This window comes from Sarcophilus harrisii, chromosome 6 (genome assembly GCF_902635505.1).
Source record: "Sarcophilus harrisii chromosome 6, mSarHar1.11, whole genome shotgun sequence".
NCBI lineage: Eukaryota > Metazoa > Chordata > Mammalia > Dasyuromorphia > Dasyuridae > Sarcophilus > Sarcophilus harrisii.
This window is the reverse complement of record NC_045431.1, coordinates 124,662,404-124,689,019: the sequence shown is the minus strand read 5'-3', so window position 1 is coordinate 124,689,019 and position 26,616 is coordinate 124,662,404. Positions and strand designations below refer to the sequence as shown.

Below are 26,616 nucleotides of genomic sequence, written 5' to 3'. Positions count from 1 at the left end.
AAGTAGAAACTGTGACCCAATCAAATGTGTGTGTACATATGTATATGTATACATATATGTATACATATACATATGTACAAATGTATACATAAATGTACAGTGTATACAAAGAAGGATATATTACTTTATGAGCTATAGTACTTACAATATGTATATGTACATATATATAAATATATATAAAATAGGAGCTCTTCAAAATATAGTTCAGATTCTCTAAAATATACCCCACCAAAAGTGAGGAATTAATGAAGCAGTTCAATATTTTCAGAAAAATCTTTAACTTGAAATATGGGACTTACAGAACCTTGAAAAATGACTTGATAAACTTTAATATTTGTGGAGGAATTAAGGTTGTTGCAACAAAAACCTTAATTATTTGCCAAGAGCATAAATTTCTCCATAGGTCCAGTATTATAATCCAAACAGTAAATGAAGGTGCTATAAATAACAAGAAGTGGAATCTCATGGAAGTTGTCAAAAAATTTTTTATAATATGATTAAAAAAGAAAAAAGGTAGAGCTTCTAAATCTAATAATGATTCTTATCTCCCTTGCTTTCTCAATTAGACATATTTTATGAGCTCTTATTAGAGGCCTCAGAATATCAAAGAATGGATGGATAAACAGAGAAGAAAACATTTATTAAGCATTTATTATTTGCCAAGCAAAATGTATAAGCTATGGTTGAAACAAATTAAAAGAGGTACAAATGATGTGTTGTAGGTATGGAGAGGAGAGATTTTTTCAAGAATAGAATAGTTGGGAAATAAAGGTAGAGATAAGACTACAACTAAGCCTGAAATCATGTTAAATCCATTATGTTCTGTAATAAATACCATGACTTTACCATATGCCATCTCATAAATCATTTTTTATTAGCTATATTTATCTCAGTGGAAGATAGTCTTGTCACTAAAACTTAGTGTTGATAAGGCACATAGTTCTGAAAATAAGCCTTGCCTTAGGTTGGCTTTTACACAAAGTGAAGGGAACTTATAATTTAGACAAAAGCTTATGCTAACAGTGGGGAACAACAGTGAATAATTTCCACTGTGTTTTTATGAAATATAAAACATCCATATTACTCCCAAATGAAACTATTTTGATTAATTTTACAGTGTTTTTAAATGATGAAAGTTTTCTTTCTGTTTTCTACAAGTATTTTCTTCTATCAACTGATTATACAGTTTGATTTGTCATATGTTATATACACTAATAAATAAAAATATTCCAGAGTATTCACAAGGAAATTTAATAACTCTTCTATGTAGAAATATTTTATACAGTAGGACTTTAAACCTTTGTGTTAGGCAATCTAGTAGCATGCTGAAAAACAACATGACTCCTCCCCTTCTTCCTCCCTCATTCTCTGCCTTTCTCCCCCCTCCCTTTACTCCATTGACATGCATAGCTGGCCTAGTAGGTGTAAAAATAGACAGAGAGAGCCTGAATTGGAAGTGGTCACTGAATGTTGCCTGTGGTTGCTAGTGTTTTGAGTTCTCTGTGACACTGGCCAACTAGCAGATGGGTAGAACTGGTATGGAATATGTAGAGGAACAGAGCAAAGAAACCAGGAATCATCCTATTGGATTGCCAATGTTAACTTCTCCCTGCGAACCTTGGATTTAGTCCATGGTTTGAGGACAGACCCACTGACAACAGGAAATAATAAAACTGATATGGGCAATGCAGCTCTCTGCCAGTCTTGTCATACAGAGAAGAGCATAAAAGCACAAGGAAACATGCAAGAATTGGATAGAACCCCAGATTACTATGGCTACAACTGTGAAGATGTCAGAGAGTCTAAGGCTCTGGTAAGTATGAAACCATGAACCAGGAGGAAGAGCACATGGGGATGTCTTGAGCATGTTAGCAATCATCAATAAACCTCATTAGTCAAATACTTTTGGCTCTGCTTGCCATCTTTGGGGAGAGGGCAGAGGGAGGGAGGGGAAAAATCAGAACAGAAGTGAGTGCAAGGGATAATGTTGTAAAAAATTACCCTGGCATGGGTTCTGTGAATAAAAAGTTATTTAATAAAAAAAACAAAAACCAAAAAACCAAATACTTTTGGCTCCAAAAATGTAGTCTATAATATAAGACCAATTTGAATCTTACCAGTTGTAATAGATTGTTGTTATAGATTTTGATGGTATCCTTTAGTTGTTATTTTATCATTATATGTTCAGATCTTGCCTCATATGTTTCCTTTATTCATGTTTTCTTTAATTTTACACTATAAACTCAGCATGGAGAAAGAACACATCTTAATATTCTTAATACAGCAGAACCCCATTAAAAGGTGCCTTGAATTCCAGCAACTCAATTAAAACTTAGTTATCAAATCAAATCCTCTATAAACATAACAATGTATATTTATCAGTTATATTATGGAAAGTTTTTATTACTTTTATTATTATCATGGTGCTACAAAATTAGACTTATGACAGAGTTTTTTGACTCATTGACTTCAGTTAAAAAGGCCCACAGATCCCTGGCCTTCTAAGGTATTAATGATGGTACTTATTTTGTCACAAACTCCCAAATTTGAAGAAAAGTACAACCGAGGTTGTGATGCATAAACATAATATAAAACCTTAATGTTCTTAATATTTATCAATTTGTTAGAAGGTCTTTGTGTGATTTTTTCCCCCAGTGGTTCAATCCAAGATTCTATTTCTGAAACATTCTTATGTTAGTATTCATTGGAGAATAAGTTTTGTTTCTGATCCCTTAGATCCAAGAAGTTGACCCACCATAAGATATTGTGTTCAGTATGAAAATGTGAGATTAATGAATACTTCCTGTTTGAGGAGCTTAGTATGATAAAATGATTATTTTACAAAGAGATTTATAGTACAATAGAAGTGAACATCTGTACTTTGTTCAAGAGAGAGAGTGCCAAGCATATAAAGAGTATATTGTTTTCTTCTTACTTTAAGGTACATGATTTTCTAAATTCCTTAAAATCAAAATTCTAAGTCTCATCAGAGAAAAGTTGGAATGTGAATTGGCATCCAAAATTTTCAACCTAAAAATACATTTGTACATATCTATCTACCTACATATACAGGATATTTATAGTTAGCAGAAAAGAAAGAAAAGTCTGCCCACTATGTAGTGGTGGTGGTAGTGGGGAAGATAGTGCTTCAGGAATAACATACCATGAGGGAAATGCAAAACAAAATCAAATCCTAGAAAAGTCCTTAGTCAAGCAGAACAAAGTTGGAAGGAAACCCATTTGTTCTACTAGAAAGTAAACAAAGGTTTCAATCAATAGCACTGGCTCATTTTTCTTTAGAAAGTGGCTGTCTTGTGTCCATACTCTGGATCAGAAGAATTAGTTTTCTCTTACTCGAAACTTTATTATTAATTTAATGAATATGCATTGAGAAGGAAGAAACAACCACAGAAATTTGTAATTAATAGCCATGATTCCTTAATTCTGCAGTCTTCTTGTTAAGCATTTTGAGGAAATGTTTATTTGGTTGAAGGTAATTTCTAGTCAAAGGATGCTCATTCATTCATTTATAACATGCATTTAAAATGTTAATGATTATTGTGCTTATTTTAAGAATATTTTTTTTATTTTCTGAAATGATTACTTTTAAAAGTTATTTTATTTGCTTGCTTTGTTTTGTGTTTATATGTAGTAAATGCCTGTATGATTTTGATTTTGGGAGGGAAAATGGGTGATAAAATGAACGGTAAATTCATTCAAAGAATTTTTATGAATATATTTCAAAGGTTCATGAGTAATAATAAAAAGCTTTCAATAAAAATATTCAGTAGTATCAATATTCCTTATTGAATTTAAATTATTTCACATGAAATATTGATTCAGAATTCCTAGAAAATATTGAAGATTTCTATCTTTTTTAAAAAAACTTATTACAAATCAGTTATATTGTATCTGAGGTTATTGCTTCAAAACCAATTCAATTCAATTCAAAAGACATTATTAGATATTTACTATGTGGAATACATTGTGTTACATAAGGGGGATAAAAAAAGGCAAACAATCTGTGAACTCAAGGAGCACATTAGGGGATAATATAATATAATATTATATTATAATATTTATGCAGATACATGGAAAAATGCTTTTTTAGGAAAGAGAGAGCAATAATACCCTGTCTGAGATCAGTAAAACATAACAAAGCAAATGCTACTTGAGTTGAACTTTGAAGGAAAATAAAAGTTCTGAGAAGCAAGAGGATATAATGAGTGGTTAGTTCAAATGCATGAAAATGAGTAGTGGGATTTTGGTACATAGAAGTCCAATTAGTCTGGAAAATAAGGCACATAGAGGGGAGTAATATGAAACAATTATGGAAAGGTTGACTGGAGCCATATTTTCAGAACCCTACATGATAGACTGAGAAGTTTGTCTAAAAGGACAATTTAATTGAATGGTAAAAAATGAGTGAAGAAGATTTTCTGAGAATCACAGGAATTAAGACAGAAGGGCAAAAGGTAGAATTTTGTCACCCATGGTATTGGAGAGGGAATATCCAATGATTGGTGTCCCTCCAGTGATAATATGGAGTCTATAATCTTGGAATCTATAGCGTAGTCTCTCCTCAGGTGCCAGAAGCCTGGGAATTCAGCTGAGTATTTGGATCAGTGTTCCAAATCCTTAGGTGCCATTACTTAGAACTGTGAAATTATGATCTGGAAATGTGTAATACAGTTTGGAAAAAGTGACTTCAAAAGAAATTTTGGAATGCTTCTCTAACATTAATTGGATCTCTTTTTGTACATTTTAATAAAGTACTGCTGCTCAAATTAATTCAATTATATATAAAATATATCTCTTTTTGTACACTGATAAAGTGCTGATGCTCAGAGTAATTCAGTTATATATAAAATGGATGATAATAGTGATGATTATTGAGGAGTCTCTCTGAGCTATCAGTATAAATTAAGGCATTGATGATCATCTAGTTGACATAGTACTCACTTCGAAAGAATTAAAATATTTTATGGAAATCTTATCAATTCTCACATATCTCTGAGGGTTAATGAGGAAACTGGTGCTACTTCCCTCATTTCACAGACACTAATAGCGAGATGTAGGTTGTGTCTGAATATAAAAAGTGATTTGAAAATAAATGAATTTAGTTAAATGAATACAGTGACTTCTTTTCAAAATAACCAGTTGGATCTAATTCATCTTTTTCTGAATAAAATTTATTTTACTTCCTATCAGAGATTTCTACCTAAATGTGCACATCAGTTTGAAATAATTTTTTTTGTTATTTGTATAAATATTAAATAGTTTAATTAGAAAAATTTGATGTCAGTGGTGAATCTGAGAAGTATTTTCCTGACTTGTCCATTCATTTATTCCTTATTCAATTACATGCTAAAATTATCATCTATCTCTGGATCTATGATCATATATAAGTTTTCACTTTTTGTTATGTACTTAAGTACTCAATGTACAAACACATTTCTTCCTCCCTCTCTTCCCTTCTTTCCTTCCTCCCTTCCCTTTTTTCCTTGCTTTCTCCCACCCTCCCTCCCTCTCTTCCTCCCTTCCTCCATCCTTCCTTCCCTTCATCCTTCCATCCCTCCCTTCCCTCTTCCCCTAGACTTCTCCAAACTGACCCCAAAGTCTATGACTCAAGACAAGATTAAAAACCATTGTTTTATTTTATCTTCTACAAGAGATGCTGATTCTGCATCCACTTTTGTAGCAGTCCCTTTGCTATGCTTACATAAATATCACACATTATCATGTCTGCAGTGTTATATGGTTAGAAATCACAGCATCTCACAAATTCAAAAGAATCAGTTTCACATGGTTCAAAGAGCAATAGAAAGATAAATGCTAGATCTATGACTTGGATGAAAAAATAGTATGAAAGTGTCAGAAGTGACACATTTCAAACTATTTCTCTTTATATTGTATTTCTGAACTATCTTTGATTTTTCATTATTGATGATGAAAGGCTAAATGTCAGAGTGGAATAATTACTAAATTATGAAATGGTGTATAGCAAAGCCATGGTAACACTTGGCTCAGAAATTGTTAAATGTTTTGCTTACTTTTAGAAAATCATTTCTTCATTCTTTCATTCATAATATCTGCCATATATAAGCACTTTGTCAGGGAGTGTTTGGGATCCAAATAATAAATTAAGATATTTGCCCCCAAAGAGCTTGTTATCTTATAGAGGAGAGTTCATACACATATGTATATACACACATATATATGCACATATATGTATATATAGAGACACACACACACATATATATAGCCATTGATAACAAACAAAACAGCATTACTTAGCTATAAACTTGTGATATGAATTAAATAATGTTCAAGAAGAGAACGAAAGAAAACTAGTATATCATCTTAAGCAATCATTTTATGTCCAGATTTGTGTCCAGAATTCAGCAGGATAATTATATATATCAAGCTACAAATAAGCATCCTCTATTAGGTTATCAAATAGCCTAAATCTCCTACTATTTAAACTACTTTTTAGAGTTGAATTAAGCTTGTGAAGCATCAGTAATGTTTTTCAATTCTGTAGACATCTAAAGTTTACTAGTGCTTTGCAGTAAAATTTCCAGAGTGAAATAATAACATGTTAAATGTTACCTTACTGCTTTAAAAAAATCATTGATAGTTCTAAAATTCCTAATGTGCTCCAAAATGAGCCTTTCCAAAAATTGCATTCCACCTGCAGTGTGAAGTCTGGGTTAGCTCCCTGGAGGTCTCAGAATCAGCTGAAGTCAGGATAAGCAAAAGTCCTTGGTCTTTAGGGGGAGAAGTGAAGGGGATGGCCAAACCTGCCACAAGCTCTCCACCAACTTCCCTTCTCCTCATTCTCCTCCAAAGTGACTCTGTCTTGTCTCACTACACCCCCTAATCCCTCCTACAATTATCTGTATACACCAAAAGATCGAGCCAGCACAGAATAGTGAGAAGAGTCATTTCTCCAAGCATATGCTAATAGAGATATTGTCCAATAGGTAATTAGCCTTAAGTGCTCGGTCGTCTGATTCCAGTGCACCTATTCAGAGTTTCAGCCCTTTATACTGCAGAATTAAGCTATGGGGAAGCATACTATACACTATGGGGAAGCATCAATATAGATTTTGCCTAATACTATAGTATTTTCATTATTATCCTTATTTCTTGATGATCATTAGAAAAATGCAAGTGTTTATTGCATGGCTAGGTGGCTCAGTGCTAAAAAGGACACTATATTAAAATTTTGTATATGCCCCCAAAATGTTAAAAAAAAAAGAATGAATAGATAATTATGAGATTATGGAAGAATCCATAGTTTAAAGACTTTATGTTGTAATTTCCTTCCAAGATTTTATTTCTTTCAAATACTGACGTCCTTTCCCCCTATTGTGTTGCTATGGAATTTGAAGGGGAAAGATTATGTCATATCGACTTCCCATTTTACAAATAAGTTACTTTACCTAGAAAAGCTATGAGACTTTCCTACTGTTCTTTAAGATTGTTCTTTCCTTAATAGACATAACTGTTTCATTTTCTCACATGCACTAGACTGCCTCTCATCCTTGTGCTTTTACTTTTCTTCTTTACCCTGCCATGTGCTAAGAAAGATACTTTGTTTTTCTAACATCTAGAAATTGAAAATTTTACAAGGCTTTGTTGAAAGGAATTTAGGAAGAACTCTTTCTTCCTTGGCTTGAGGTATAATGCAAAGGGTTGTAAAAAGAGACAATTTTAATGATATATATTTGTACAAATTAAAATAGGTGGGAATCAGCCATTTAATTTCTTTGGAGTCAGAGAGCTTCAAATTGAATTAATTGGATCAATTCAGAAACCTTTAACATGCATGGTCAAAGCAGATTTTAGATTTTGTAGAGTCTGGAGAAAGGGATGGCAAATTATTAGAAGCTGTATAAAATAGATTAATTTTATATTAATGCAAAATTTGTCACACAAGAAATATTAACAGATACTACTGACTCATTTCCTCAACAGAACACTTCTATCCATTAAATCCTTTTTTGAGGAAAGCTGTCATTTATTATGAAAGATTACTTATACCTTTTCCCCTTCAAAAACCTTCTTGCATTGCATTTTCATCAGGGACAAGAATAGTGGAATATTTTTAATACTTCTCTTTCCATTAGTGCTTGAATCCTCTTTCATTTCTGTTTTGATGGAAGGTAGATTACTACTGCTTCCCCTAATCTCTTCTGACAACAGTCTTAGATTATAAATTGGCCTCACTGTAGGTCAGGGTATGGGATTTTTGTGTTTATGTGTGGTTGTGTGTATATGTGTTTATGTGTATGTGTGTAAAATAGTTCTGGATTTATATACAGCCTCCCCTGTGGTTTCCTTGGTAAAAATTTAATAAGGTGGGAAAAGTGGGAGGGATATACATACAACACACATTTAAATTTAATTTGTATTATTAATACTTTCCCCATTACTTTATTAAGGCTAGACAATCAACGAAACACTAAATTAAGCCATTCATTGTAGCGTTTTCCTGATTTCTGAATGTAAATACTGAAAATTTAATAATCATTTCACCAGCCTATTAAAGTTGGCTGTACTACACATTTCTGTCCCAGCTCTGCTCCCTTCCTTCCCTGCTTCAGAGAAAGATTTACTCAAATCTTGGAGGTAGAGCTGATCTTGTTAAAGATAGAGAAGGGTAGGATGCTAAAACATCTCAACTCTCTGTAACCAACTAGGCTTCAGGCCTCCATTAATCCCTGCTTTGTCTAGAGGCTTGCCAGTGAGTTATGCATATCCTCTCCTTTTCACTTTCCGCCTTTTACTCAAACACTTGATAAACAAATCAACATAATCATTCCCACTATGAAGGGTTTATTCATCTATTGCTCTATGGCTCCACTAAGAATCTTTGTGATTCTGAACTATGGGATGCTTTGGCTAAAGCTCCCTTCTGTGTCTGCCTTTGCTTGGTCCCTCTCTTTGGAAATTTATATTCTCTATGTTCTCTATATATTTATGTTCTCTCTCTCTCTCTCTCTCTCTCTATATATATATATATATATATCTATATCTATATCTATATATCTATATATCTATATATTTATGTTCTCTATATATTTTTATTTAATTTTCCTAGTGCCTGTTGTTCCCCATTTATGAAATATAATGAGGTCCTTTTATATATCAGCAACCAAACCTCATTCAGGGAAAATTGGTCTTAAGACCAATTTTATCCACAATTCTACTATAAAAATACGTATCAACTGCTGAGTGAAATGAGCAGGACCAGGAGATTATACACTTCAACAACAATACTATATGATGATCAATTCTGATAGACCTGGGCCTCTTAAATAATAAGATGAACCAAATCAGCTCCAATAGAGCAGTAATGAATTGAATCAGCTACACCCAGCGAAGGAACTCTGGGAGATGATTATGTACTACTATGTAGAATTCCCAATCCCTTTACCCTTGTCTGCCTGCATTTTTGATTTCCTTCACAGGCTAATGGTACACTATTTCAAAGTCTGATTCTTTTTGAACAGCAAAATAACTATTTGGACATGTATACTAATATTGTATTTAATTTATACTTTCACATATTTAACATGTATTGATCAACCTGCCATCTGGGGGAGGGGATGGGGGGAAGGAGGGGAAAAATTGGAACACAAGATTTGGCAATTATCAATGCTGTAAAATTACCCATGCATATAACTTGTAAATAAAAAGTTATAATAAATTTAAAAAAATATGTATCAACAGTATTGCATAATGGATTGATAGCTAGATTTTGAATTTACAAAGATGCAGGTTCAAATCCTATCTCCAGAATTTACTATCTATGTAATCATTGGAAAATATATGAACCTCTTTTGAGCCTCATTTTCTCATTCTATGAAATATAGTTAGTAATATTTTCCATACCTTTCCCATAAGATTAAAAACTCAAATGAGATACTATTTATAAAGTAAACCTTAAAGCACAACTGTAAATATCAACTTTTATAAAATTATTGTCATTTTCTTTTCATTTTTTTCCTATTGCAGGCTATTGAGAGTCATTGTCATTAATTCTGGCCTAGATAGGATAAGTTCTTATCCCAGCCTGGGGATTCTTGTTGTGTTGATACAAAAAGATAGGAGCTTCCTTTATTTCAGGGACTGGAAGGCACCCTAATTTGCTCCCCAGATAATTCACATTAGATGTTGAATTGGCACAAATTCCTTTGAAGGGCCACTTACTTCCCACCAAATATTTTAAATTTCCTGTATTGAATCTAAAAAATTGAACTGTCTTACATCTCTAAGGTTTCTTCTAGCCCTAAGAAAAATTATATTATTTGATTATTACTGGTCAGTTAATAAGCATTTAGTATGAAGTGCTTACAATGTACTAAGCACTAGGCTAAGTACACAGATTGTGATAATCTTGCTTGGAAAATGCAACATTTTTATAGGAAATACATCAGCAAATGCATCAACAACTAGGGCTTCAGAGAGTAATGGAATAAGTATAGTCACATAGGAAAATCAAACAGCAAAAGAATGAGGGAAAAAATTCATTTTCTTTTCACTGTCTGATTCTTACTAGGGATGTAATTTTCTTTTAGATTTGGGACACAAATGCACAGAGCCTGGGTTTCAGGGTTATAAAAATTCACTTTCAAATTCAGGCATATGCTAAAGATTGGGAATAAATTGGTACTAATTATTTTCAAGCCGTTATTTTGGGTTCTTATTTTCCTTGAGATAGTAGACTAGCAATTTATCAATAATTTAAGCAAGCATTAGCTATTTTCTGGAAAAATCGTGATCTTTTATTGCCCATAATAACATGAGGCTTAACCGCACATTAAGAAGTCTCTGCAACCTAAGCTGCTTTGATTTGAAATGTAAAATTGTGTGGTTCTATTAGATTCTGGTTTTTTGTTGCTGTAACTCACTATAGCTCTTTGTTTCTTTCTACAGTCTGACAGCAATGCCAGCTTTCTCAGAGCGGCCAGAGCTGGCAATCTTGACAAAGTGGTAGAGTATTTGAAAGGAGGAATAGACATCAATACATGCAATCAGGTAAAAGACTGGCATCTTTCAAGATTTTGTATTTCTATAATATTTTTTAAACCAAAGTTTTTTATGATATTTTAAAAAATCAACCCTACATGTCTTAAAATGAAATAATGCTTCCTGTTTTGTATCTACTTAGAGCCCAGGGGTCTTTTTCATAGTTGTCAACGTTCTTTATTACTATTAAAGTGACTAGGAGCTTAAGAAGTAATGAAACACAATTTTTCCCTTGACAGAGTCTTCCAGTATAAACAATCCATTAACCATGATAGGGAGAAAATTTTCATTTAGAGTTTGTTCCGTGCCTATAGCTAACAGGTCAAAAAAAGCCAAGATTTTAAAATCTAATTAACAACGATGTTTGCAAGATGATTTGGTTCACTGCTTATCAGAAGTGTTGGGAGAGAATTATCCTACTGAGCTAATTCTTAGTGGGTTTTCAAAAAAAATTTTTTTCTAAAGACTTTTAGTCTTTTTTTTGGTCATTTTGGTCCAGAACCATGACTTCTCATTCCCAGTGCAATTGGCTGCTCTATACTCTTGTGTTGGGTATTTTCTAATAATATGGACTGAAGAAATTAAAAAAAAAAAAAGAAATTCAAATTACTTGTCTTTTCCCCTTCCCCTTCTCTCCTTGTTACAAAAGGATATAGTTGGAAAGTGTGAACTTAACTTAATGGAGAAGTAGGATCCTTAGAACAAACATTAACATAATATAATATATGTGTATATTTGTGTAATATATGCTATATGTAGCATATAAAGGGGCTTAAACATTTCAGTGATTACTTAGGGCTTTCCTTATCTATCATTTTGGTGTAAATGAGACCGTAGCCTTTAAATCAAATCTAAAAGCCTCAAAAATTTTGGCTTTGTACTATTTCAGACCAATATTTTAATGTCATGAAGAAAAAAAACCACACTGGATCTCAGCTTTAACTATATAGTAAATTGTCTCTATTTTTGTGAACAGATAGTTGGATGGAGAAATGAATAATCCTGAATAATTTAAAATAATAATTTCATAATCCTGAATAATAATTGGGACAGGAGGTTTTCATTTGTGGATTTAGCTACATCTGTAGTTTCATTTATTCTATCTCTGGGCACATCTTGAAATCAGTTGTATTATCACAGTTCATTTGAACTTCTGTGTTATTTAAGAATTAATGAAAATAAATAGAAAAAACCCAAAGCTACCCATTAAGTGGCCTCTTGTTGTAGAATAACACACGTTCATAAAAACTCAAGAGTTGGAAAGAATGCTAGAAATCATTTAGTTCAATTTAAACATAAGCAGGAATAATTTTATAACAAAGGTCAATCAAATTCTACTTGAATACCTCTAGGAGACTCCCCAATATTTGTCAAAGTAATCCATTCTGCTTTTGAACAATCTTAATTGTTAGAAAGTATCCCTTACACTCTAAAATTTCTATGCATTATATCTATTTTCGTGTCCTAGTGTCAAGTAGAAGGAACCCAATCGCTCATTCACAAGTCGTTAATAATTCAGTCTAAACATTCCTGGTTGTTTTAAGTGATTGTTGTATGCCATGGTTTTGAATCTCCTCACTATTTTAATTATCTCCTCTCTAGATTAATCTATCTCCCCTCTAATTATATTGAAAAAATATTTTACCGTTTACCTCAGTTTTCTTATCTGTAAAATGAGATGGAGAAACATCTTTACTAAGAAAACCTCAAATGGGGTCAGAAAGTCAGGTATTATTAAAACAACTGAACAACAATAGCAGCTAATTTGCTAATTTCCTTTTTAAAATGTGGGGCTCAGAAATAGCTGCAATCTGCTAAGAAAAAGGACAATATCAATTTATGCTGTCCATCTTCATTGTAAATATTATGCTTCTAATCAGGCCACCTAAGATCACATTTGCTTTCATAACTGAATGCTTTGCACTTATTTTGAGACCTCCAGTTTTTTCATATAAACTGATTCTTAGCTTCATCTCCTATACTTAGATAGCTTTCTGAATTTAAGTACAAGATTTTATTACATTCGAATTTAGGCAAAATGTAAGTCTGCTGTTCTAACTTGTCCAAATATCTTTGGATTCTGATTTTGTCCTTTAGTGTGTTGTCCACCCTTTGAAGGTCCATGTCCTTTTCAAATCAGAGGAAGGCATGGTTGAGACCACTTTTCTGAACCAGTCTGCTAGAACTCTCCAGACTGAATTGTCCAAAACATTGGTAGATTTGTTCACTCTTGGATTTGGCTCTTCCCTCCGGAGGCTAGTCTATTCATACTTTCTTTTGTAATTATTATTTGTGTCAGCTCTTAAGTTTTCTATACATCATTCCTTTGAACATACTGGTATCTTACTTCTAGGTCTCTTAACATAATATGCTAGCATCACGACATAGCCTATCAGTCTGTTGTCTATCATTCTTGCCACCTGACCAAAAAGTCATGACCTGATCATCCTTGAATCCACCTAATTGATTTATGAGCCAGCTTGTGTCTAGGATGTTGTTAAGATATTTTTTGAAACACATACTTTTCCTGAAACTTGGGAATACTTTCTGTGGAATTCTCCTGATCTCCCATGATAGACATGATAGTTCCCTTGTTTTCTATGTTTCTTCTTATAAATATTCTCCATTAGTAGTTTGGAACTATGCTCAAAAAGTTATCAAACTGTGCATATCCTTTGATCCAGCAGTGTTACTACTGGGATTATATCCCAAAGAGATTATAAAGAAGGGAAAGGGACCTGTGTGCACAAATGTTTGTGGCAGCCCTTTTTGTAGTGGCTAGAAACTGGAAACTGAATGGATGTCCATCAGTTGGAGAATGGCTGAATAAATTGTGGTATATGAATATTATGGAATATTACTGTTCTGTAAGAAATGACCAACAGGATGATTTCACAAAGGCCTGGAGAGACTTACACGAACTGATGCTGAGTGAAATGAGCAGGACCAGGAGATCATTATATACGTCAGCAACAATACTATATGATGACCAGTTCTGATGGACCTGGCCATCCTCAGCAACGAGATCAACCAAATCATTTCCAGTGGAGCAGTAATGAACTGAACCAGCTATGCCCAGAGAAAGAACTCTGGGAGATGACTAAAAACCATTACATTGAATTCCCAATCCCTATATTTATGTCCACCTGCATTTTTGATTTCCTTCACAAGCTAATTGTACAATATTTCAGAGTCTGATTCTTTTTGTACAGCAAAATAACGTTTTGGTCATGTATACTTATTGTGTATCTAATTTATATTTTAATGTACTTAACATCTACTGGTCATCCTGCCATCTGGGGGAGGGGGTGGGGGGTAAGAGGTGAAAAATTGGAAGAAGAGGTTTGGCAGTTGTTAATGATGTAAAGTTACCCATGCATATATCCTGTAAATAAAAGGCTATTAAATAAAAAAAATATTCTCCATTTCAAAAAGACACTTAGGGAATTAAAAAAATAATAGTTTATACCAGACAAATACAGAAGTATTTTCCTAAGTTGCTAGCTGACTCAGATTCTTTGAATTTTTGACATATTGATATTAACTTTAAGACTGTGTAATCAAGCAGCCATATAATGAAAAAAAACTCCCTATATTATTGTGTATAAACTGTACCTATCACACTTTCTTGATGTTTTTTAAACTTTGGAATTAACTAATGTAAGGAGAGAAACCAAACCTGGGTTCCCAAGAACAATTTAATAACATACAATCTATAAACCATATCAAAATTAGTTACTCGTTATTATGAAATTTTTAAAGTCTCTTTTATTTTGAATATGTATGATTATAACTTACTTTTTCTTTTGGACAAGTCAATATATTAAATTTCAGCTATATAGATCAAATATTAAACTTATTGATACCTAAACTTATCCCCCAAACTAAAACTGAAAATTAGAAATATGATCAAATGGAGATGACACTCTGATTACTTTGTATTTTTTTTGTAGGTAGCTTGTTATTTTTTTTAATGTTCTCTCCTCTCTAGAAAGTGAGCTCTTTGAGAAAGGTAGTGTTGGCTTTGTCTTTCTTCATATGCTCATTGTTTAACATAGTGCCTGGCACAGAGTAAGCACTTATTGACTGACTATGAAGTTGAAAAATAAAACATTCATAGATGAAACATAGATCATATCATTTTTCCTTTAATAGTGAATGCCTTACTCTATTTGAGCATAAATAATTGGACTTTGTAAATCTACTTGATATCTTAGTAGTAATCAAAAGATTGAATAATATTTCTCTGTTCAAAATATCTACTATTTGAGCTATTGTGACAGAGAGAGACACCATTTCTTGAACTTAAGAAGACCTGAGTTTCAATCCCAGCCATTAGGCAATCATTCAACTTTGCTTGTACAATTAAAGTAACCATTAAAGCCATTAATTACCATTAATAACCATTAATTAATATTAAGCATTTACTATGTGTCAGGCATAGAGATGCTGAGATTATAAAGCCAAAAGGTAATAATCTTTGTCTCCTTAGGTAACTTGTATTCTAATGGGGAGGGAGCATAATTTGTGCATATATAGGTATATACTATACTTATTCAAAGTAACTTTAAAGAGAAGGGCTTTAGAAGTTGGGTGTACCAGTACAGACTGCATACAGATAGAACTTGAACTGAGATTTGGAGAAAACTAGGCTTTCAAGAAGCATAGGTGAGGAGAGAGTCATTCCATGCAGAGGGTATGTGTGGGGCAAAAGCATGGAGAAGGGCTATGAAATATCATAAATGAGGAACAAGAAGAAGACCAGTCTGGCTGAATTGGATAGTCAGTGCATAAAAAGAAATAATGCATAAGAATGCTGCAAAGATTGAAGAAAGCCACTTTGTAAATAATTTTAAATATCAGAGAGGACTTTACATCTGATCTTTAGATAGGTCATAGAGAGTCACTGGAGTTTGAATATGGAAGTAGGTATAGCATAATCATATGCTTATTTTAGGAAAAATAGTTTTGCTGCTACATAGAGACTGATTAGAATACAGAGAGGCTAGAGACAGAGAGTGATTAGGAGTATACTGCATTTGTCCAAATTGAGGTGATGAGAACTTTAATTCGGGTGGTAGTCATGATTAGAGAGAGTGGGATATATATGAGTGAAAAGTGTTGTAGACAAAGAAATGGCAAGGTTTAACAGTGAAATAGATATGTGGGATGAGAGTGACAAGATTATCATGAGAACCAAGTTTGGAATTGGCATTACAAGAAGCTTGGTTTGGGCCTTGACAAAGACGTTTAGAGAAGGAGTGGATTTGAGGGGCACAGTAATTAGTTTCATCATGGGCATATTGAGATTAAGATTCTTTCTAGACATGTCCAAGCCCAGTAGTTACTTAGTGAGGTAGGGAAGAATTTAGGAGACCAGGAAAGAATTTAGGAATGGATATAAAAATATGAGTTATCTACATAGAATTAAATAAACCTAGGTGAGCTGATAAGGCCACCAAGAGAGAATGTGTAGAGAGAGGAGTGGCAGGACAAACATTTGGAGTATAATCACAAATAAAGTTAATGATAATTAGCATTATTACTACATTTCAAGGATTGCAGAGCACTTTATAAATATCTCATGAATCCTCACAAAACTCTTGTAAGAGTTGCTATTTCCCACTTTTAAGATGAGGAAACTGAGGTAATTCGATAAGGCAGCAAGATGACTTGCCTACTAAGTATCTGAGGTCAGATTTGAACTCTGGTTTTTCTGATTCCAGTTTCAGTGCTTTAAACACTAAACCACTTTAAACCACTTAATTACATACTAGATTCAATTAAAAGGAGTAAAAGAACTGTCTCTGTGTACAGAATGCTCAACTGAGATTAGATCTTATATATTTCATAAAGTTACACTACTTATGGTTACCTTCAGAAATTCATGAGTAATTAAGAATGGAGGAGGAGGCAGAGGAGGCGGAGGAGAATTACTCTTCTGAGTAATCCTTGACAGGAATTTGACAAGATGTGAAGGTAATAGGCCAATATTCAATATGTTATATTAATGGACATTCAAGGATCTATTCAATGACTATTCTTTCTGGTAGTCAAAGTATGAAGTTTTTGTCTTTTAAAATTCTAATCCAGTTTTTCTCTAAACCTGTAAGCATTAAAATGAAAATATTTATAAAAAGAAATATTAAGGTGCAATGAAAAGACTGGCATTCCATCAAATTAAGCAATCTTAACAGTGTTACTACAGAAATCATATGAAATGAATGACAGTGATAAATATTATTAAATAAAAATTTAATTTAATTTATTTATTATTTATTATAATTGACATTAACTTATAATGTCAAAGTATTATTACCTCTGAACCACCAGTGATCAAATCTAATGTGAAGTATAAAGGAAAACAAAACCTATTGATATTTTTCCCTTTTAGTTATGGGATTATGATGTTATAATAAGGAAATCTGGATCTTATAGACTCTACTTTATTTCTGAATGAAAGTAAAAGTGGGAGGGAGAGGAAGAAAGAAAAAGAAAGTAGCCTGGATCTTTCTAGAAATATTGTGGGTTCATGGGTGATTTATTATATCATGTTTTCTCTTGTTTTTGTTTTTTGTTTTGTCTGTTTAGACTGTGGCTTGTTATTCTTCCTTCCTTTATTTCCTTTTTTGAGATTATTTGTTTTTAATACACATTGTTTTATGAATTATTTGGAGAGAGAAAAATAAGACCAAAATGAAAAAAACTACAGGAGAGATAAAAACACAGAAAAAAGAAGTGAACATAGCATATATTGATTTACATTCAGTCTCCTTAGTTGTTTCTCTGGTTGCAGATGGCATTTTCTGTCTAAAGTCTACTTTGGGATTCCTTTGGATAACTGAATCACAGAAAAGAACCAAGCCTTTTATAGTTGATCATTGCACATTCTTGCTATTATTGTGTGCAACATATTCCTGGTTTTGCTTGTTTTGCTCAGCATCAGTTCATGTAAATCTTTTCAGGTCTTTCTATAATCAGCTTGTTCATCATTTTTTATAGATTCCATTCCTTCATGTACCACAACTTGTTCAGCCATTCCCCAATTGATGAGCAGCCACTCTTTTTCCAATTCTTTGCTACTACAAAAAGAACTGCTACAAACATTTTTGCAAATGTGTGTGAGGTGTTTTTTCTTCTTTAAAATAATAATAAGATGATTCTCTCTGGGAGAGGAGGTTTCTCGGGGAGGTTTTTCTGGAGGCAGCTTTAGTTTCAGTTACAAGTAAATAATCACCCAAAATCGCAGCCAGCTAATAAAAGTTCAGATCTTTTATTGTGTCCTTCAATATAGCCTGGTTAGTTTTCTTAGAGACCTATCTTTCTGCTTGGTTCCAAGAGCTCTTGCAGCTTTGTCCTTGGCTTCTACCTCTGCTTTCTTTAGCCTCTAGCCAGCACCAAAGTGGAAGATGCAATAAATCTCTCTTGCCTCAGAGAGAGGGCTTGTGGGCTTCCTCTCAGAGTGCTCCTCTCCGACCCCTGGGAATGTTCCCAAGTAACTCTCTCTCGAGTGGCTCACTGGAGCTGTATTTATGCTGAGTGTAAAAGGTTGACTCCGCCTTCTGAAGGCAGGGATTAAGGGAGGTGTGTATTCAAATATCTCTTTCTAAACCCTGAAATCTCCCAAACATGTGAACTCCAATGAATACTTAAATATTTCTTGCATTTATGAGCGGTCTAAAGGTGTGAACACAAGCATCGTTTCTGTCAGTTGTACTTAGTACCTTGTTTCAAGTTCTGGCCCAAAATATCTTCTTCTAAGATTAAATCAATCATATTGAACCATGCTAAATTAGATAATTATTGTCTCTATCACTTCTAATGGCTTAACAGTTTGTAAAGATTCCAACAAATGTGGATCCTTTCCCCTCATTTATGATTTCCTTGAGATACAGACTCAGTAATGGCACTGCTGGGTCAAAAGATATGCACAGTTTTATAGCCCTTTGGGCATAATTCCAAATTGCTCTCCAAAATGGTTGGATTATTTGACAACTCCTCCAACAATGCATTAGTGTCCCAGTTTTCCCACATCCCTTCCAACATTTACCATTATTTTTTCCTGTCATCTTAGCCAATCTGATAGGTGTGAGGTGGTACCTCAGAGTAATTTTAATTTGCATTTCTCTAATTAATAGTGATTAGAGCATTTTTTTCATATAACTATAAATGGCTTTAGTTTCATCATCTGAAAATTGTTTGTTCATATCATATTCCCCCAGCTTTGTACTTCTCTTTTAATCTTGTTTCTGTTGGTTTTATTTGTGCAAAAACTTTTTAATTTAATGCAGTCAAAATTGTTGCTTTTGCCTTTCATAATGTTCTTTAGTTTTTTTTTTTTTTGTTTTGGTTTTGGTTATAAATTTCTCCCTTCTCCAAAGATCTGGTAGGTAAATTATCCCTTGTTCTCCTAATGTATTTATGGTATCACTCTTTATGCTCAAATCATGGTATCCACTTTGACCTTATTTTGGTATGAGGAGTGAGATGTAGGTATATGTTGATTTTCTGACATATCATTTTCCAGTTTTTTTCAGCAATTTTTGTCAAATAGTAAGTTCTTATTCCAGAAGCTGAAGTTTTGTAGTTTAGCAAGTATCAGATTGCTATAGACCTTGATTATTGTGTCATGTGTACCTCATCTCTTCCACTGATGTACTACTCTGTTTCTTAGCCAGTACCAAATGGTTTGGATGACTGCTACTTTATAATATAGTTTTAGGCTTGGTTGCTAAGCCACGATCCTTCCTATTTTTTTCATTAAATTCCCTGATATTCTTGACCCTTTTTTTCTTCTAGATGAATTTTGTTATTATTTTTTCTAATTCTATAAAATAATGTTTTGGCAGTTTGAATGGTATGGCACTGAAAAAGTAGACCAATTTAGGCAGAATTGCCATTTTTATTATATTAGCTCAGCCTAGCCATGAAAAATTGGTATTTTTCTATTATTTAGATCTGATTTTATTTGTGTGAGAAGTATTTTGTAATTGTGTTCATATACATCTTGGGTTTGTCTTGGCAGGTAGATCCCCTAAGTATTTTATTTTATCTACAGTAATTTTATTTTATTTATTTATTTTTTTCTACAGTAATTTTAAGTGAACTTTCTTTTTCTATTTCTTGCTGATGGATGTTGTCAGTAATATATAGAAATGCTGGTGATTTGTGTGGGTTTATTTTATATCCTGCTATTTTGCTAAAGCTGTGAATTGTTGCCAGTAGATTTTTGCAGAATTTTCTAAGATACTTATATCATCTGCAAAGAATGATAATTTTATTTCCTCATTGTGTTATAATTCCTGTAATTTCTTTTTCTTTTCTCATTGTTAAGTCAATATTTCTAGTACAATGTTGAATAATAGTGGTGATAATGGGCATTTTTATTTCACCCCTGATCTTATTGGGGATATATCTAGCTTCTCTCCATTATAAATAATACTTGCTGACACATCTACTTAAGCTCCGCATTTTCTCTCAGAATTTATTTCATGACAAGCCTCAGAATTAGTGCTTGACTGAAAAAACCCCCACAAATAATTACCAAGAGAAGACATCCTTGAAATTCACCAGAAATTCACTTGAAATTTGCTGGAGGGTGGGGACAGTTTTAGATTGGGTGCAAGCTGAGGGCAGGCAGCAGCAGCAAGAGGACGGCAGGCAGCTCACAGCTGAGCAGACTGGAAGGAGGTGGAGGTGGGATGTGATCTCAGCCATGTCTGTGAGGAGAGCTTTATCACAGTATTGGATACTTTGTCCTGGCAGCAAGCCAGTAGACAAGCAGAGAAGCTAAAAACACAGGGGATAAAGATTATAACCCCTAAAAGCTAGGGTCTCTCAGGACTTGGCCACACCTACCCACAGTGTCTCAGCACACTCTCAGAGTCTCAGAGCATGGGCACAGCACAGCCATTGCTGAACTGCTAGTGCCTTGCTGCTGCCCCCTGCAGTCTGTAGAGGAAGCTCGGTAATACCATCTAGCCTCCCCCTCCCCCCCAAAAGCAGATCATTTGTTTTTCTTGTTAGTTTGTTTTCTTTAACTTTTCTTTGACAAAATGAGCAAAAAATTTAAACGGACCCTAACCATTGATAGCTTCTATATGGATAGAGAGCAGACTTTAAACCCTGAGGAGACTAAAAACAGACAATTCTCCAGATGAATTCCCAAAGGAGGATATGATGTGGTCCTTAACACAGATGACTCTCATAGAAGAAATTAAAAAGGCCTCTCACAAGATAGCTAGAAGAAATGTAGGAAAAGGAAAGGGAAGCTTGGCAAGAGAGTCTGGATAAGTCACCCCACTTATATAAAGACAGAGTGGATAAAGAAATCAAATACTTGAAAAACAGAATTAGTGAACTGCAAAAAGAAAATAGCTCTCTAAAAAATAAAATTGGTGAAATGGGAAAAAATTCCATAGAACAAAACAACTCACTTAAAAACTCAATTGGACAATTAGAAAAAAGATATAAAAAAAATTGAATGAAGAAAATACTTCATTGAAAATCAGAATCGAACAACTGGAATTGAGAGACTCAAGGAGACACCAAGAATCAGTCAAGCAAAACCAAAAAAATGAAACAATGGAAAAAATATCAAATACCTTCTTGGGAAAACAACAGACCTGGAAAATAGATCTATGTAATGACTGCATATTTTAAAATCAGCCAGAGTCAGGAATTCAGGTTAAGGGAAAATCTTCAATCTTTATTCTCAGTAGAGGTGAAGAAGGATCAGAGGTGAAGGGGGATCGGAGGTGAAGGGGGGGTCGCGATAGCAATGTATGCAGCTGAGTCAAGAAGCCAGCCAGACCAGAAGCCAGTCAGCCTTCTCTCTCCGTTCCTCTCTCCGCCCCTCTGCCTCCACCCACCAAAATCATCATTTCCTATACAACACATCAGGACTTGCACAAAGAGTGGGCGGGGGCCATTCTTTCTCCAAACATATATATTAATAGAGTATGGTCCAATTACTATTTAGCCTCACGTGCTTGGGACCTCAGTGCATCAACTCAAGCTTCATCCCATTACAGATCTAGGAGAGACAATCTGAGAATTATTGGACTCCCTAAAAATATGATGAAATAAAGAGCCTGGACACTATTTTCCAGGAAATTATCAAAGAGAACTGCCCAGAACTGATAGAAACGGAGGGTAAAATAGAAATTGAAAGAATTCATCGATCACTTACCAAAAGGGACCCTAAAATCAAAACACCAAGAAATATAGTGGCCAAAGTCCAGAACCATCAGACGAAGGAAAAAATACTACGAGCTGTTAGAAAAAATCAGTTCAAATATAGAGGAGCCACAATAAGGATTACTCAAGACCTAGCAGTGTCCCCATTAAAGAATCAAAGGGTCTGGAATATCATATTCTGAAAGGCTAAGGAACTTGGTATGCAACCAAAAATAACTTACCCAGCCAAAATGAGCATCTTTTTCCAGGGAAGAAGGTGGACATTCAAGAAAATAAGCCAATTTCACATATTTTTGATGAAAAAACCAGAACTAAACAAAAAGTTTGATCTACAAATATAGAATTAAAGAGAAACCTAAAAAGGTAAAAAGAAATCTTGGGAACTATATATAAAGATATATAAAGAATACATGTATACCTTGTTCTAGAAACTAGAGGTGGAAAGGAAATTGTACCCAGAAAAGGGTAAAGTGGGGCTACTACATCTCTCAAAAAGGCAAAGGAAACTTATTATATTTGAGAGAAAGAATGGAGGGGGGTGAACATAGTGTGTATCTTACTGCCATCAAAATTGGCTTAAAGAAAAAAAATTTAGACATATTTGATTTATGGTGAAACTCCTCTGACCTCATTGAAAAGTGGGAGAGGAAAAGTGAAAAGGGAAAGCTAAGCAGAAAGGAATACAGAAACTGTGAGGAAACGGAGTAAGATAGGGGAGGAACTCTAAGGTAGGGGGAGGGATACTAAAAAGGGAAGGCTTTGAGAAGCAAGTGTTGCTCACAAGTTTAATACTGGGGAAGGGGGGGTAAGGGGAAAGAAAAGGAGGAAAGTATAAACAGGGGTTAACAAGATGGCAAGTAATACAGAATTGGTAATTTTAACCATAAATGTGAATGGGGTAAACTCCCCCATAAAGAGGAAGCAGTTAAGAGAATGGATTAAAAGCCAGAATCCTACAATATGTTGTTTACAGGAAACACACCTGAAGCAGGGAGATATATACAGAGTAAAGGTAAAAGGTTGGAGCAGAATCTACTTTGCTTCAGGTGAAGTCAAAAAAGCAAGGGTAGCCATCCTGATCTCAGATCAAGCAAAAGCAAAAATTGATCTAATTAAAAGAGATAAGGAAGGGCACTATGTCTTGCTAAGGGGTAGCATAGATAATGAAGCAATATCAATATTAAACATATATGCATCAAGTGGTGTAACATCTAAATTCTTGAAAAAGAAATTGAGAGCTGCAAGAAGAAATAGACAGCAAAACTATAATAGTGGGAGATCTCAACCTTGCACTCTTAGAATTAGATAAATCAAACCACAGAATAAATAAGAAAGAAGTCAAAGAAGTAAATAGAATACTAGAAAAGTTAATTATGATAGATCTTTGGCGAAAACTATAAATGGAGACAGAAAGGAGTACACTTTCTTTTCAGCAGTTCATGGAACCTATACAAATATTGACCATATATTAGGACATAAAAACCTCAAACTCAAATGCAGTAAGGCAGAAATAGTAAATGCATCCTTTTCAGACCACGATGCAATGAAAATTACATTCAATAAAAATCCAGGGGAAAATAGACCAAAAAACAATGGGAAACTAAATAATCTCATACTAAAGAAAGATTGAGTGAAACAGGAAATCATAGACATAATTAATAACTTCACTGAAGAAAATGACAATAATGAGACTTCATACCAGAATGTGTGGGATGCAGCCAAAGCAGTAATAAGGGGAAATTTCATATCTCTAGAGGCCTATTTGCATTAAATAGAGAAAGAGAAGGTCAATGAATAGGGCTTACAACTAAAAATGCTAGAAAAGGAACAAATTAAAAATCCCCAGTGAAACACTAAACTTGAAATTTTAAAAATAAAAGGAGAGATCAATAATATTGAAAGTAAAAAAAAAACTACTGAATTAATTAATAAAACTAAGAGTTGGTTCTATGAAAAAACCAACAAAATAGACAAACCCTTAGTAAATTTGATTTAAAAAAGGAAAGAGGAAAATCAAATTGTTAGTCTTAAAAATGAAAAGGGAGAACTCGCCACTAATGAAGAGGAAATTGGAGCAATAATTAAGAGTTACTTTGCCTAACTTTATGCCAATAAATTGGAGAACTTAAATGAAATGGAAGAATACCTTCAAAAATATAGATTGTCCAAATTAACAGAGGAAGAAGTAAATAGACCAAACAGTCCCATTTTAGGAAAAGAAATAGAACAAGCTATTAACCAAATCCCTAGGAAAAAATCCCCAGGACCAGATGGATTTACATGTGAATTCTACCAAACATTTAAAGAACAATTAACTCCAATACTATATAAACTATTTGAAAATATAGGGATTGAAGGAGTCCTACCAAATTCATTTTACAACACAGACATGGTACTGATACCTAAACCAGGTAGGTTGAAAACAGAGAAAGAAAATTATAGACCAATCTTCCTAATGAATATTGATGCTAAAATCTTAAATAAAACATTAGCAAAAAGATTACAGAAAATTATGCCCAGGATAATACACTGTGACCAAGTAGGATTTATACCAGGAATGCAGGACTGGATCAGTATTAGGAAAACTATTAACATAATTAACTATATCAATAACCAAACTAACAAAAATCATATGATCATCTCAATAGATGCACAAAAAGAATTTGATAAAATCCAACATCCATTCCTAATAAAACCACTTGAGAGGATAGGAATAAATGGACTTTTCAGGAGCATATAATTAAAACCATCAGTAAGCCTCATATGCAATGGGGAAAAACTGGAACCTTTCCCAGTAAGATCAGGAGTGAAATAAGGTTGCCCACTATCACCATTATTATTCAGTATTGTATTAGAAACTCTAACCTTGGCAATAAGAGTCGAGAAAGAGTTTAAAGGAATTAGAGTAGGTAATGAGAAAACCATCTTTTGCAGATGATATGATGGTATACTTGGAGAACCCTAGAGAATCAACTAATAAACTACTAGAAACAATTTACAACTTTAGCAAAGTTGTAGAATACAAAAATGAATCCACATATATCCTCAGCATTTTTATACATCACCAACAAAATCCAACAGCAAGAGATACAAAGAGAAATTCCATTCAAAATAACCTTCGATAGCATAAAATATTTGGCAATCTATGTACCAAAGGAAAGTCAGGAATTATATGAGCAAAGTTACAAAACACTTTCCACATAAATAAAGTCAGATTTAAATAATTGCAAAAATACCAAGTGCTCTTGGACAGGCCAAGTGAATGATGGCAATACTCCCTAAACTAATCTATTTAGTGCTGTACCAATCAGACTCCCATGAAACTATTTTAATGATCTAGAAAAAAGAACAACAAAATTCATATGGAAGAACAAAAGGTCGAGAATTAATGGAAAATTAAGGGAATTAATGGAATAAAAATCAAATGAAGGTGGCCTAGCTGTACCTGATCTAAAATTATATTATAAAGCAGCATCACCAAAACCATTTGATATTGGCTAAGAAATAGATTAGTTGATCAGTGGAATAGGGTAGGTTCACAAGACAGAATAGACAATAAATATAAGAATCTAGTGTTTGACAAACCCAAAGATCCTAACTTTAGGGCTAAGATTTCATTATTTGACAAAAACTGCTGGGATAACTGGAAATTAGTATGGCAGAAATTAGGCACACCAATATAAGATCAAAATGGGTCTGTGATTTAGGCATAAAGAACAAGATTATAAACAAATTAGAGGAAAATAGGATAGTTTACCTCTCAGACTTGTGGAAGAGGAATTTGTGACCAAAGTTGAACTAGAGATCATTATTGATCACAAAATAGAAAAATCACAGATTGATTATTGATCACAAAATAGAAAATTTTGAATATATCAAATTAAAAAGTGTTTGTACAAACAAAATTAATGCAAACAAGATTAGAAGGGAAGTAAGAAAGTGGGAAAACATTTTCAGAGTTAAAGGTTCGGATAAAGATCTCATTGCCAAAATATATAGAGAATTGACTCTAATTTATAAGAAATCAAGCCATTCTCCAATTGATAAATGATCAAAGGATACGAACAGACAATTTTCAGATGATGAAATTGAAACTATTTCCACTGATATGAGAGAGTGTTCCAAATCACTGTTCATCAGAGAAATGCAAATTAAGACAACTCTGAGATATCACTACACACCTGTTAGATTGGCTAAGATGACAGGAAAAAATAATGATGAATGTTGGAGGGGATGTGGGAAAACTGGGACACTGATGCATTGTTGGTGGAGTTGTGAACATAATCCAACCATTCTGGAGAGCAATCTGGAATTATGCCCAAAATGTTATCAAACTGTGCATATCCTTTGATTCACCAGTGCTGCTACTGGGCTTAT

The 26,616-nt window shown here is 33.6% G+C and overlaps 1 protein-coding gene across 44 annotated transcripts in view; it reads left to right on the top strand.

Moving 5' to 3' along the window:
• The window catches only part of ANK2 (ankyrin 2), an 819,525-nt gene that overhangs the window by 502,568 nt on the left and 290,341 nt on the right, over positions 1 to 26,616 (top strand). For 20 of the 44 annotated variants that reach the window (XM_031944040.1, XM_031944043.1, XM_031944046.1 and 17 more), the window contains one exon: positions 10,948 to 11,049. In XM_031944040.1, the coding sequence (XP_031799900.1) occupies positions 10,948 to 11,049 (102 nt within the window). Of the gene's footprint in view, positions 1 to 1,427; positions 1,814 to 10,947; positions 11,050 to 26,616 lie in introns of those variants that run through there. The other 24 variants (XM_031944074.1, XM_031944070.1, XM_031944073.1 and 21 more) reach the window with 4 other exon arrangements.